The sequence below is a fragment of the Solanum pennellii genome, chromosome 6, assembly GCF_001406875.1.
Source record: "Solanum pennellii chromosome 6, SPENNV200".
Taxonomy (NCBI): domain Eukaryota; kingdom Viridiplantae; phylum Streptophyta; class Magnoliopsida; order Solanales; family Solanaceae; genus Solanum; species Solanum pennellii.
The window spans coordinates 3,893,916-3,909,764 of record NC_028642.1 but is presented as its reverse complement, the minus strand read 5'-3'; the positions used below and the strand labels follow the sequence as shown (position 1 = coordinate 3,909,764).

Below are 15,849 nucleotides of genomic sequence, written 5' to 3'. Positions count from 1 at the left end.
GCGGAAGCTAGCAAAGCAAACCTCGAAAGACCACGAGTAAGAAGACAACGAGAAATATACCAAAAGACACAAAGATTTAACGTGGTTCGGTCAATCGACCTACGTCCACAAAGGACATGAGCAATCCACTATAAATATGAGAGCACAAAATACAGAGGGAAACAACCTCAACCAATTCACTCGGAATACATTGGAGGTTCACACAAGTGATAACGTATCAAGCTTGTGACCCACAAATTCTCCCTCTAACCAAAACTCTCAAAGCCCTTAAGACTACATTGTGAATGCTGATTAATTTAGAAGGAACATTCCTCTATTTATAGAGTCCTAAACCTTTTCCTACAAGAAAATGATTAGTCAATCCAAAATCTTTTCCTAAAAGGAAAACATATTCATGGTAAGAAATTTAGGGCAAATAAAACCCAACACGAGCAACTTAGGAACTAAAAGGAGCAGAGATGAGACAGCAAATTAATCCAGGTAACGGGACAAGTAAAACAAACAGATGTAGACTGAAGAAAGAAACATTTTCAGTGCTCACTCTTTAAATGGTATATATATGTGCAAAATTTACAAAGTCAAATCCTCAAAGTGCCACAGACTATCAAATCAAACAATAATGTTTTGAGGATCGTCACACTCTGCTACCTACTACAGTGCTATCCAACACGATCTTGAACTCTTACAACTCGAGTAATACAAAAATTACAAGCAACTGGAATTATTGCCTCATTTGCACAAGTAAAGATACAAACTTTGATGGGAAAAATCAAAGATGACGATAAAGATGCTGTGTAAAAAAAAAACATATGCAAAACCACTCTCATTCACTCGCCACAATAATAACCAAAAAATAATTACGGATGATAATAAGAAGAATTGTAAACTCTTTTCCTACTTCCTGCTTCCAGCTTTTCGCTTCATTTCAGCAGTCATGGCCTGTCTGCCATTCCGCTGATTGTGGCTAATTCCACTTGTCTGTCGTGATAGTGGAGGCCCTACTTTATGAACCACATTCCTAAAATAGGCAGTGAATAAATTATTATTAAAAGATCGCTATTTCGACTATTGTTCTGTTACAAGAAGCATGTTACTTTTGAGGTACAAATAAACTACAAATTGATTGGAATTAAGACTAACCTTGATTCTGGGATCTTTCCCGGTTTTGTATTTGGTTTTTGCATCTTTGAGCCATTCCCACTACTAGGGAAAGTGTTAACTTTTGAATTATTGAATTGCCAAAGCAAATCTGGCTCAGACGAATCACTGGTAGTGGCATCAAACTCATCTAAATCTTCAGTAGCAGTGATGTCAAAGTGATTGCTCATTTGGAAAAGATTACTTGTTTTTTCTTGGTATACTTTAGATGAATCTGAAAGATAATTCTCATAAAGCACATCCGAGCCATTGCTTTTTTCGGATTCCCAACATCCAAACAGGTTTCCAACTCCACGGGCAGCTTCCTGTTTGTTCACCATGACCTTGTCTACCCACTCCCCTGAGCTCATGTTACTATCATCTTCTACATAGTTTTCGGAAGGACTGCTAGCAGGTGGCCAGGGAGAGGAATTTCCTAATAACTCATCAAGATCAAAGCTTTGCCTCCTTTGTCTGAATGCAGAATTACTGGAGACCTGCAAATTAAAGCAAATTATAACATGTCAAATACGATGACAACTGAATGTATCAAGATGGAAGCTTATAAGAATCATTAGGAGCTATTTCGTTGTATTTCCATATTTTGTTATTTAACTATATAGTAATAACTGCACAAAACATTTATAGATTCAGATACTTTTCACAACGTAATTCAGATTCTTATTAATATGAAGAGAACGATAGAAATACCATCAGTGTACTAGACCTCAGTAAAATATTCTTCTGCTAAACAGGAAGGGGTCTGCAATTTATCCTTGAGCGATTGAACTCAATTCAGTCGTAGAGATTTTACCTCTCTGTTGCCTACATCCTCCACTGGTTTCCTCTGGATGTTTGAATTCCCCAACATCTCTCGCCCTTGTAGATTAGATTGAAAAGGTGATGACTGCAAACCACATGGACTGCTAGTAACCTTATAACTCATGGAGACCGATTCCGTCTCTTTTCTTGCCAAGGCAGCTTTCAGACTAGCAATCTGATGAAAATAACCATACGTGAGCATGTATACATGAACTACAAACTCGTGCTATAATAGAAAGAAGGGATGATGGATGGTGGGGGAAGAGATATGGTGTACCTGTTCTTTGAGCTCTTTGACATCTGTAGTGTCTTTATTTACTCGGGCAGCACCAAGTTCAACAGTAGAGACACGTTCTGCAAATTTAAGTGTGCTAATTGTTTCTCCTATGGCATCAGGTTCAGGACTTATGTGAACAAACATCAATGTTTTGGCTTGCCCACCTAAAACAAATGACATCCCAGAACATATTTTTATTTTTACTTAAGAGAAAGAAGAGAACCTCACTAAGATACAAGCTTTGATCAGTTAATATATGCCCTTACCTAGCGAGTCTTGAAGTAGTTGTGTAAGTTTGCTGTTACGATATGGAACGTGTGCATTCTTTTGCGCCAGGGCAGAGATTACATCACCTAAAGCTGAGAGAGACTTGTTAATGTGCTGTGCCTCTTTAAGTCTATCTCCTGTTACTTCAGATTTATCCACTCTCTCACTTCCAGCAAGATCAACCAAATGCATACAGCCGCGAAGAATGGCCCCAGAAGTCAAGTCTCTTCCTTGAACATGAACAGTTAGGCAACTACAGGCCAAAAAACAAGACAGTTCTCATTTTCACTAGAAGTTCTTGCAAAGTAATAGAAAGTAAACAAAGAAAGATGGGATATCCATCACACCTGTGAGAGCGGCTACTGCGGTCATTGAGTGCTGTTGCACTCACTGCACGATTCCTTTGTCCAAGATTCATCAAATCAATGACGTCGGAAGTTGAAGCCACACGAACCAGACTGGCATCTGGTACTGTTAGTCCTTGAGAAGCACTACGAATTTCTAATGTAACAATAGGTTAAGGAAGACGGGAAGTAAAAGACTGAACAGTGGACTAATAATAATTCTATTGCTTACCATAAAGACATTGAGAAGTTAATATATTTGGGACTCAATATAAGAATGTCCTTGCATGTAAATATTAGATAGTTAAGTTGGGAAAAGCTTCAAAGATCATGAAAATGCAATTGAAAAGAACTGAAAAGGATATCTTTTGTGTACACCATCAGAAACAAGGAGATCCCTGACTTGCTCGTTATATATCTCAATCATTTGCACAGACACATCATAGAGGAAGGTGTCCTTTCTTTGCTCTGCAAGAAGGAACAAATCACCTAACGCCCTGTAGTTCACCCCTCGGCTTTGTTCTGTAAGATCCTTAGGCCCCGTCTGAATAGAAATTTACAACTTCTTAGCACGTAAAAGAGGGAAAATATGAAAATAGTAGTACATGTGAATTTTTTTTTATCTAACCATTGTGTAGGTTTTTCCTGATCCAGTTTGGCCATAAGCAAAAATGCACACATTGTACCCATCCAGAACTGATCTAATCAGTTGCTGCGTGTCTGAAAACACCTCTCCTGCCACACAGAAAAGTAGGGAAATATAAAAGGTGAACAACCAAAATAGAGAAGAAAATATGCCATGAAGAGAGCTACTTGATGCTAAAATTAAAGTATACATGACATTTTTTAAGATTGGTCCAACCAACCTTGAGTTGCAGAGGGTCCAAATACTTTATTGAAATTAAAAGACTTGCGTCCTTTCCCATTCTTTGATGGAACACCTATTGTAATGCTACCATCGTCTATATGATCGACATTACTGATATAACTTGATTGCCCAGGCAAAAAGGGTCTTACTCGACAATAAACCCTTATGCTTCCTGAATTGGAGCACAAAGAAACAACCTTTTCATTTCAAAACATGTATGAGAGAATGAAGATGGACAAAGTGGGATGTTATAATAAGATACCTTTAAGGTCTTGCACTTGATTGTAAAGCCTGCGATTTTCTTCAAGAACTCTATGATAACCAGAAGCTGCGTGTGCTAGGCCATGTATGTGGATGCCTATAATGCAGGGATATTACAAGATGGAAGCAAACTCAGCTCAAGAAATCAACCATAGAAAAGAAAGGAAAAAAAGGGGAACATTTGTCAAGTGCATTGAACCTACCAATATTTTGCATTTCCTCATGAAACTTCATTTGCATGAACTGCATACCCGCTTTTGTAGTCAAAAGAGTTTGCTTCAGGTCCTGCAGTGGAGCATCATTGTTCGTAAATATAGGTGGAAAATCCACAAGTTCCATGTTTGGGAGTCCGATCATGCCTGGTTTCGATTCTTACCTTGATGTCTTGTTGCTGTTGGTCAACAAATGTGTTCTGCATCATGTACCTTCTTTGAAGTTCCTCACTGACGATGCGATTCTCTTCTTTCATCAGTGTTACAGTTCTTTGGTCAGCCTAATTGAGAAAGAGAAAAAAAGTAATGCGCAAGTATGAGTGATCCTCTATTCTATATTAAAAAAATACCTTTATGATTGATTACCTAGTGATTTGCAAAACTGAGAGGCATTACCTTTGAGCTGGCTGAAGAATGTTTCTGAACGAACTTGTTCCCACAGGAAACTGCTGAGTCCTTTGGAGTTATTGCTTTGTTCTGATGGAAGGTTATCCAAATACAGTGTCATAGAAGAAGACAAAGGGTGATAACAAATTCAAAAACGTGGAGAAGCCATTATATGTTCTGTTTAGACAAGTGTGCGCCCAAAGGGAGAGACTCGAGAAACAATCAGTTGCGACTACCAAATATAACATTGCTGTATCTTAATAGAAGTAAACTTACCAATTGAATTTGGCTTGTAATCCGCTGTTCAAACTCCTCAACAACCTTATTCAGCACTGACTCCACAAGCTGCAGCAAGTACACCATTGATGTATCTTAGAACAACAGCACTAGATACCAACACACAATGCAATATAGTGGAAAATTACTTTATATAGTCTACCCTGATTAACATTACTCCTTTTCTTAGTTCACCTTGTAGTTTGGTCAGTAACTCTCTAGAAAATGATGCAGGTGCAAGAAAATTGAGGCTTGGACAAGAGTTTCTTTCGCAACTACAAGAATCTAGAAGGAAAATTTATCTGAATACAGTAAAAAATTTACTGCATTCGAACTTACATTAGGAACTTCTTCAGGCTTCTTATCAATCAGAATTGCACGAACAAGGTTGCTTAAGGAAGAGCTGGACTGTAAAGAGAAGATTTAATTGATGAATCATGTCATTGATCCGTTATTGCTAATGCATGTAACGTTTGTCTAGAAGACTCTACCTACCATTTTGTTACTTTCAGCCTCAATGCATACACCATTCGTGGATTTATCATTCATTGACATACTCCTTGAGAGAGAACTAGAGAATGGCTCAGAATTTTTGCGTACAAATTGTTTTGCTGATGTTGTGGATTTTACATTTCCACCAAATTTCCAGACTCCAGTCCCACCTGTCTGTTTCCACTCGCTGTAGGCTTTAAGTCCCAAAACACAGCTAACAACCCTTGACGATTTTCCACCCTGATAATTATATTTTAAAAAATGCAGCTTTATCAATGAAGGTGACTCCATATTAAGCAGCAAATCCAATTCACAGTCGTGAGAATGACAATACATCACCACTAAGACTCAAAAACTTTGCATTTGAATTTCTAAAGACGTACCAAAATTTCAGTAAACAGGTACTAACCTTGCACTACTATTAGTAATAGGTTATGTTGGCAATTTGTCTAACATTAAGGCACTATACTAACCTGTTCCAAATCAGATGCTTCAAAAGAAGGAATCCCCAACTCCTGTGCAGCAACCAAAAAATTACGGACATTCTCAAAGTATTGGAATGCAGACAAGGCTGCTCCATCAGGAATAAGTGCAGAGTCAACCGGACTTTCAACAACCTGCAGTTGTTGATCAAGATCAGTTTTAAAGGTAGAACGATAACGATTCAAGTCCAGCAAACTATGAAGATTTTCTTGGATATAAATCGATCGAGCTGAATGATACAAAGGATTCATATAGACGACTGCACCTATTTTGGGGCTTAGACATTTGATTAATTGGTTGCACTGGTGTGGGGGGATGGAATGTTTTGGATTGTATTTTACCTTGGACACAGCTCCAGGCTGCATTTTATTAAGTACATTGCAAAGAATTATTCCACTCCTTAAGCCAAGCCTGAAGTCTTCCTCAGAAGGCTCAGCTGGTAAATCTTTTGCTCCCACAAATCCCACCACCTTTCTCAGCCACGCTGCTGCTTCATACCTCCTTGTTGCTACAAATAAAAATTTCTTTTGATGTCATTCCTTATAAAGTAGAAAATAAGCAGTCAAAATAATGTCTTCTCAGCAATAAGATGCTGAATTGTGTCATTGTGTGAACCATCTCAATCTAAAAACTTAAGCTGTTAAATATTCAACACTTTAATTTTGGCCTGCAATAATAACTACATTAAATCAGTTTCAAATCCATGCTCCTCTTAATGTATTAAAGAATGAGCTGACTGAGTACATAAACAGGTCAGTAACAATGTATATCCAACCAAAACACAATTGGATCCCCTTTGCCGGAAAATTACACGGTGCATATAGGTAAAAAAAAGTTGTATGAATATTTATTGGCCCAACTGAAGGACTCAATACTTGAATCAGCCACAAATGAAGAAATTGCAAATTGGTAATTAGCAAGAAGGAGCATTAGAAAGTTACCTGCTTCCTCTGCTCGTCGGGCATCCAAATCAAGATTTCTTGATCTACTTCCATGCTGCTGAAGAACATCTTCCACCACAGATGCCACAGAGAAAGACAATGCACCATCAGCAGCCATTCTTGTTTAAATATGTACCAAAACCGTTAAAGAAGGGATTTTTGTGTCAACTACTTTGAAACCAAGCTCTCTAACATCAATTCTCCAGTAAAACAAGACAATCTTCAGATTAATCCTTTTGAGAAAAAACCCAAGTCTGATGATTCGAACTCAGCTTTTTATGGCAACAAATTTGACATCAAAATTCTCAAGCCTCCAACATAAATCTTTTGAGAAAAAACCTCAAATATGATTATTCAGACAGAACCTTTGTTTGGAACAAAATTTGAAACTACACCCTCTAACATCAAAATTCTCAATTCTCCAAGGAAACAAAACAAACCCCAGATAATTGTTTTGAATAAAATATATATATATATATCTTAAGGCAGAGCTCTTTATTGTAATAAACTTGAAACTTCACCCTTTAACATCAAAATTCTCAAGATTGGATTTTTATGGCAACAAATTTGAAAACAAGTCCTCTAACATCAAATTCTCAACTCTCCATAGAAACAAAACAAACCCCACACAATTCTTTTGAGAAACAAAAAAAAACACCCAAAATGTGATGATTTAAACTCTGGTTTCTACAACAAAACAACAAATTTGAAATTACACTTGTTCTCCAAATTGTTTGGTATACACTAGTTATAAAATAGGCTTTATAAAATTTTCTTAGACCTTTTTAGGTTCCTATAGAGTTGTACACTACAAGCTGGTAGTATAAACTTTGGTGCTGGCCAAAATTCCCTTCTTTTTCCCCACCTCCTCTCTTTCCCTTCTCTCTCACAATAAGCTTCTTTCTTTGCTTTGCTTTGCTTTTTTATACAAAGCAAAAAAAATAACTACTCCCTCGTTTAAAGAAAGGATAGCTAGTTCGACATGAAACGGAACTAAGAAAACAAAGAAAATTTTTTAATCTTGTAATTTAAAATTGAAGTTATATCAAATATATCAAAATATCCTTTAATCTTGTGATCTTAAACATGTCACGTGGAAAGTTTAAGTTAAAGTGTTGCCTAATTAAACAAACATTCTTCTTGAAACAGAAAAAATACTTCATTTTTGTGCACAAATTTCCGAGCCTAGTTCCTAACCTCTCTCTAAATAAAGAACTCTGTTCACTTTTAATTTTGCCTTTTTTGAAAATAAATTTAACTATTTTTAAAATTTAAATTAAATTGATATTTTAATAAAAAATTTAGACATAAAAAAAATATAGTAAACTCCAATATTTTGACATATTAATATAATAAAAATATAAAATAATAGTTAAAGTTATTTAGCAATACCATGATGGAAATATATACATGGACTATTTAGCTTAAAGATATATTATAGCAGAAAGGAACAGAATATAGCAATACTATTTTTTTTAAAAATTTGTCACTCACCCCCTTAGATTGCTTAAAATGAGATGGACTTGTAATTGTGTGTTGTTATCGTTATTCGATCGATTCCATTTTGATTTTGTACATTTTAGTTCTATTTATTTAAAAAATCTATTAGAGTATTTTCTTTAAGAGAGAGGGGAAATTAATTCTTGAAAACATGACAAGTTAATTACCTTGCAGTAATAAAATTAACCTAATAGTGTAAACAATATTTATTATCGGTGTATAGAAATTAAACTCTTTTTTTACAATTAGTACTCTATCATTTTTATTTATTTATTTTATTGTAAAAGGAAAACAAAATAACATTATATATATATATAGACAACCCTTTTCCCTCCACTGATTTTTCAAATAAAAGGATACAAAGTTTGATACTTTATTGACTATATATATTTATATCACTCTGCATGCAAACACAAGTGAGGCAATTTCTATCTCAAGTTGATGATTTGTTGTCTAAAGAAGAAATGCTAGCTTTATTTTATATGTATCATCTTTGGAATTTGCCATTTTCTTTTAAGGTACTTCTTCTTATTTGATTTTCTTAATTTTTTATTGAATTGTGTCTCTTTCATTTCTTATTTGGTCATGTCTTCTATTCATGTTAGTTCACTATCTTGTGGAGATTAAAAGAAACATAAATTAGCTATAGAACTCTTCATTGAGTTAATATTGCTATTTACTAGCTCGCAACTAATAATATATTTTTTGTTATTTCGTCAACGACAAATTTACTTTTATTGTTTACGATACATTTAATAATATATCCAGTATAATTTCACAAATAAGATATAACACGGGTAGAATGTATGCAAACATTACCTCTTGTTGAGTGACAAATATACTATAGGTCCATACTCCATAAAATAGAGTACTTAAATAATAAAATGTCTGCATATTTTATCCCTACCTCAAAAATAAAAATTATTTCTAATAAACTCTTAAACTTAAAAATCTTTTAAACTCACTAGTGGATCATATTACTAGTGAACAAATGTAACAATCAATAAGTTAGTTGAAGACGGTTACCTAGAAATCTAGATTTCTAGTTATTAAAAATTACTAAAAATAATCCAAAAAACTAACACAACTAACTTTGGTTTAGTGTGCTTTACTACTTACTATAGCCTTTTTCAGACTTTGAATCAAAGAATTCGTATATCTTAATGTATATCTCATGAAGGGTTTTAAAACTTTGAATCAAAGATATGCATGCAATATATTTTTGTCGTTTAACTATGTATGATTGATAACATGTACTTTAATTTATTTATGGTTTTAGTTTGTAATCAACAGTTTTCACTTTATTTAATTTTACTAGGTAACAATTACCTACTATCAATACAAATATCAACTAATTTTGTCTATCAAAATTTTGGCATGAAAAAAATTACCTAGAGTTTTCAAGATCAACTTGTATGCATACCTCGTTTAATTTCATGATATATCTATTATTTTTTACCAACACAAATAACAAATAATTTTTCCTATCAAAATTTTAAATGGATAAAAAAAGTCACTTATACTTTTATATTCCGCAGAAAGTTAATCTTTGGTTTGTATTTTGTAATGGTTTAAGTTATTTTATTTGGATTATACAATGAAAAAGTAATAAGTTAGTATTATTACAAAAGAAAAAACCAATCGAAGTTAGGCCACACTCTTATTTCTTTTAAAATGGCACAAAGAAGATAGATAAGTTAGAATTATATTGTAAAAAGAAAAAAAAAATCTTAGATATGCCAAAGTTTTTCTTCTTTGAAAATGGCATCAAAGAGAGAGAGAGAGAGCGCAAAGACATTAAAGACTTTTTCTCCAAATGGGGTCAAAATTTATTTATTTTTGCTTATCGTTAAATATTCTCAAACAAGTTAATAATATGAATAGTTAAAAGTAAATACATCTATTTTAGCGTAAATAGAGGTTCTTTTATTAAGCTTTTACGGAAAAAATAAGTATTTTTTAATAGTTACATAAGCTATTTTGTATGACCTGTTGAATCTTGTCAAAAATAAATTGATGTTTTAATATTATCGTAATAGTATTTTTCAAAGATAAGCAAAAACTTAATGTTCTCCTCAAGATAATTGATCGAAAGATTTGGAGGTCTAGGTTTATAAGAGAAGGCTAGCACTTGCTTCTTGTGATTTTTTAATTATAATTTTCTTGCGATCTTAGTTTGATAATTGAATTTTCTCATAAATAATTTCTACTCCGTAAAGATAAGAATCTATATGAATTATGTACATTTTATTCTTCTTACATCTCATTTGTGTACAAATATGTTTTTCTTCAAATTAACATATTTTGAGAACTTTGATCAAACAAGCTATAATAAGATGAATAAAATATTTTAATGATAAAAAAGAGTATTGACACAAGGTAACGTTCGAAAAATTCAAATAAATGGTTCGGAACCGAGGCAAACAGGTCTGGACACCGGCCCTACAAGGAGCGTATGACGGGTCCCATTTGGCCGGGTTTTTTTCAGCCGGCTTTTTGAAAATTGTTGAAATAATACCTTGTGGAACCCACATGTTTGTAAAGGTGTATAAAATTCCTCTTAAAGAAAAATTATAAACATTTCACCTCCTTAAACTCAACTAAAGGCCTAATTGACCTCAGCTCATTTGTTTTTTCCCTTATCATATCGATACATATTGATCTGACTAATTTAAATTTGTGTTGTTAAAGATCCATTAAAAGAGGAAAGAATTTCGGCATCAAGAACTCCGTTATTTTAGAAATCTCATCTATTACATTGTATCCTTCAATAGTTAAGTCATTAAATTTATTGATACCACGGTTTTTGATATCTGCGATGAATAAAACACATTTAACAAAAGGTGATCGTGCATTCAATAAGGTTTAATCTCTTCAATAGATCAGGGTTCAAATTTAAATTTTCTGATAAAAAATAAAAAAATACTTTAAAGCTGAATCATAAATTTTGTTGGTATTTTGCACTACTAAATACTTTCTTCTTTTTCTCTTTTTATTTTTCACTAGGTGTTCATTTTGTATCTCCGTTAAAATACAATCAAAGTCTAATTCATTGTTATAGGGTCGATTTTTGAACGATGCTTCCAACATCATGAATTGTTCTATTTTTTAAAACTCAAATTAAAAATCTTCGATTAAGGATAAAGAGTCCTCAATTTTCCTATCACATTTGGTGTTACTATACTTTTGTCACTTTTAAGCAATCGTTTTTAATTGGGCAAATATTAAAAAGAACCATGTTAATTTTCAGAATTATCCATATTTTAATTACTATTTTTTTCCCTTTTTAGCTTAATTGGTTTATGTATAGTAAAGAAAGAAGATGAGTTTATATTTGTTGTGCAAGTCATTATGAATTTCACATGGGAGATCAAATGCTTGCTGAGTTAGCCCAATCATGGGTACTTCTTTCTTGTTGTTCATATCATTACAAAAATAATCAAAATAATTAGTGTTATACTACTACTATTATTTAAGAAAAACACAACCCCATTACACCACACAGAAAGAAAAAGAGAAAAAAAAAAGAAAAAAAAGAAATTGAAAATGTATGGGTGCACTGAAAAGTGAAAAAGGTAAAATCATTATAAATCATAATGAGAGCAAAGCACATTGCAGACAAAACCATGTTCTATGACATGAAAAAAATCATATATTAAAAAAAGTAAAAAAAATAAATAAAATCATTTACCACTTTTGACTTATGAAGTTTATTGGTAAAATGACAAATTATATGGTTCTGTCAATTCTTGTTAGCTGAATTTAAAACATCATTGATCACTTGCATATATATCATTTCACCTCAGAAATGATACATTAAAAATTAGGCTGGTTTTTCTGTTTAAGACTAAGACTATAAGAGTATAACGTGGGATTTTTTAAAGTAAAAAATAAACTTTTAATGGCTGATGGATATATATATATATTTTTTTGAATTTCTTAATAAAATAAATATATAGAGTTTAAATTAAAATTGAGTTCCAAAAGTGAATTCATAATTTGATAAATCTTTAAATATAAAAATTATTGTTTTATATTTATTCATCTTGCTTTTGACTTTTGAGTTGGCCATATATAAGATAAAGTTTTGAATAATCCCAAGGCAAAATCAGAGAGAAAAGTGAAGTGTGATTCATTCACGGCTAAACAGTATTAGTATAATTTTTTTTTTGTTCCAAATGATTTGACAATTCAATATTGGAAATTTTACAGAATATAACAAGTTTAGATTCATATCAAATTGTTGTCTATACAAATAAAAATTTAATATTAGAAGCTGAAAAAATAAAAGAAAGCAAAAATATAATGTGTCAAAATTAGGTTAATTATCAAGCCTTTCGAAAATATCATGTAGACAGAGGTGGATAATATAACAATATATTAAGAGTATATTCAAAATAGACGGTGAAATAATAGTATGAGAGTAAATTTACTGTCCTTTAAAACCTTAAGCGCGAAAATATGAAGAAAAAAAAAAGTTTTAGTAATCATAAATATTAGGACGATGTGAGTGCATGACACATTGTTAATTTCCACATGAGCCGGGAAAATGATTGATCATGTGAAACTTACATGTATAAGGAGAAAATTAATACGAAAGATTAAAACTTTTAATTGATAATGAAGAAATTTAAATCGTTATCGGTATAATATTATTGGAAGTGGAGAGAAGCATGGGTTGTGTCTTTCACTTTTTATTATTAAAAGAGTATGATATACTCTTCAACTTTGTTATTTAGAGTTGATATACCTCTTATTATGAAAGTAGCTTATATATAACTCTATCTATAAATAAATGACTCACATATATCTTTTTTATTATTTTTTTAAAAAAATATAATCCCATATGAGTAGATTTAGTCCTCGTCAAACATATTTTTTTTTACTTTTTTTCGTTTCAATAACTAATTTAGAATTATTATTTTGATAATTAAATTTATTTATGTTTCACTTACATTCTTGTAAAACTTATTGTAGATGACCAAATTTTTTCTTCGAATGCAAAAATCAAATTACAATATAGACAAAAAAAATAGTTTAAATTTTCTCTCTCTTTAAATTAAGGAATGAAAAAAAAAAAAAAGAAACTCAAATAATTATAATAAAAGAAGTCAAAAAATAATTTATGTATGAAAAAAATTAAAATATACCTTAAACTTTGATAGAAGAATCATATATACTCCTAAATAGTTTTTTAAAAAACTTAAAAGTAATAAATATAAACTTAAAACTAATTCTTTTAACTTCCGTTAAATGAAGGGTATATGTGAGCTATTTTGTAACAGCAGGGGTATATGTGAGTCGTTTGTATAACACTAAGGACATATATGAGCCACTTTCATAACGCGGAATATATCAACTCCAAATAACAAAGTTAAGGTGTATATCAGACCTTTTTCTCTCTTTAAAAAAACACATGAAAAAGGTGGTCCTCCTTTTATTCCCTATAACATGATCATGAAAACCATGGCACTCCATATATACTTTTCTTTAACTATTAATTATTCTAATTTCTTTTCATTTTCTAATGAATAAAGAGGCCATAAAAGTTGAGTATAGTAGAAGGAATCCAACCAAATTACAAGGGTCAATTTAGGTACTATTTAACTTAATTTTAGCCCTTTATTTTATTATGTTATATACATAAATAATCAATATACACTTTAAGGTCTAGGTTCGAAAATCCTCTTTTTCCTAGCACGTTTAGACTGAACATATAGAATATCGATGATATTATTTCCTATTGAATCATTTTATTGTATATATTTCGTACAAAAACACATTACTTGAACTAAATTTTAGTCTTGGTGATAAGGTAAGTCCCAAATATTTGTTTGTTGTAAAACTATACCACAAGTAAATATAGGTTTTATCTTATATAAGTCCTAGAAGATTTGTGTTAACTGAATTGATAACAAATATCGAAAGTCAATTTTTGTTAGATATACAAAGACATTATATTCTTGCCAAATTTAAATGAATTCCTATAATATTTAATTGAGAAACATGAAGTATATTAACTAATATATATTTTAATTTTCTTTTAGATTTTAAGGATGGTTTTTTTTCTTCCAAAAGTCCACCAATGGTGTATGTTAATGTATTGTCTCAATCTTTTTATTATATTAAAAATTCAAGTATATGAAGGAGGATATAGGACCTTTGCTTTTAGAGTGAAATAAAGAATGAGACTTTTCATTTTTATGTACCTATGTTACAAACACTAATACGATTAAAAATTGGGGTGGATATAAATGAGTGAGATATTGCATAAATTCATTTATTCCAATAAATAACTTGGTTAGTGGAATATATATTGATACAAAGTAGCTCATATTTTGAATGTATTTGTTGTATTGTTAATATTTTTGTAAACAAGTGTCAGAAATGATCTTTCTCAATAACATATTCAAGTACATGCAAAAATTAATAATCCTAAATTATGATAAAAGATAAAGAAAAATATACTAATATTAATATGGTACTGTTTTTAATATCTACTATTGATATATAATTGTCCCTTTTGTTTATGTGTCTTTTTCATTATTAGTATAAGGTATTTATGGATGATGTACAATTGTTAAAAAGATCGCCAACTTGCAAGGATAATTAAATGTAATATTGGATTCAAAATTCAATCATTATACTTTATAGATTATATTGATATCCTAATATAATTTTGAATTAATTTTTTGTCATTTTTAATAAAATTATGTCTTTAATAATGTGCAAAGAATAAAAATCTATATATCCTTTAATATTATAATCTATTTATCTCACTTTTAGTCGAGTTAATAAAATAATACTCTTTAATATACATAACAACAATAACATAAGAGTTGGATAGTATATTCTTACACATTATACTTACCTTTGAAAGATTGAGAGACTGATGGAATAATAATAATAATAATTGAAATTGTGCATGCAATATTTCATGGAAAAGGAAAAAGAGCAAAACAGAATTGGAATGTATAAAAGCATGACAAGTGAATAAGTTTTGAGAGTTATGAAAAAATAAATGGCAAGCCAAAGTAGTATTTGTGTACAACATTGAAGAAAGATAGTAGATGCAAACAACTACGTAATGGAGATGAAAGTAGCTGTTCCTAAGGGCCAATGAGGATAATTTTGGAGAGTAGTTATGATTAAACACGTCTCACATGGATCAACCTGAAACAAAAATTTCAATTCAAATATGTAACGACCTGTTTAGTCGTTTTGAGCAGCAGATTGTATTTCTGGAAAAACTGGCTGAGTCGACGGATCCCACGACGGACCGTCATGGGCACGACGAACCGTCGAGGGGGTCTCGTTCCAAAACACTTTAGAATTCTGAAATTTGGGTACTGAAATCGACTCTCTGAACTTCGTAACGGAATGGCAGGACGGACCGTCGTGGGCACGACGGACCGTCACAGACTCTTCGAGGAAATTTAGTCTCTGAAGTCTGTGAAGGAAGCAGCAGGACGGACCGTCGCAGGCACGACGGGCCGTCACAGGCTGCGTAATCCCAGGCTGGATCGGATTTCTGTTAAGTAATTTAAGGGGCGTTTTGGACTATTCCTGCTTTAATTATAAA

General features: G+C 31.8%; 1 protein-coding gene across 1 annotated transcript; it reads right to left on the bottom strand.

The window, feature by feature from the left end:
* Positions 1-508: 508 nt before the first annotated feature.
* Positions 509-7,668, bottom strand: LOC107023738 (kinesin-like protein KIN-14I). The gene is made up of 19 exons (XM_015224524.2): positions 6,768-7,668; positions 6,168-6,334; positions 5,817-5,960; positions 5,347-5,583; positions 5,191-5,259; positions 4,852-4,920; positions 4,585-4,665; positions 4,353-4,469; positions 4,180-4,261; positions 3,978-4,073; positions 3,714-3,887; positions 3,476-3,582; positions 3,213-3,391; positions 2,851-3,009; positions 2,503-2,756; positions 2,237-2,400; positions 1,952-2,134; positions 1,141-1,634; positions 509-1,018 (listed from the first exon to the last, which is right to left on the bottom strand). Exons 1-19 carry the CDS (start codon positions 6,883-6,885, stop codon positions 895-897), a joined length of 3,018 nt encoding a protein of 1,005 aa, XP_015080010.1. The 5' UTR covers positions 6,886-7,668; the 3' UTR covers positions 509-894.
* Between the last annotated feature and the right edge of the window lie 8,181 nt (positions 7,669-15,849).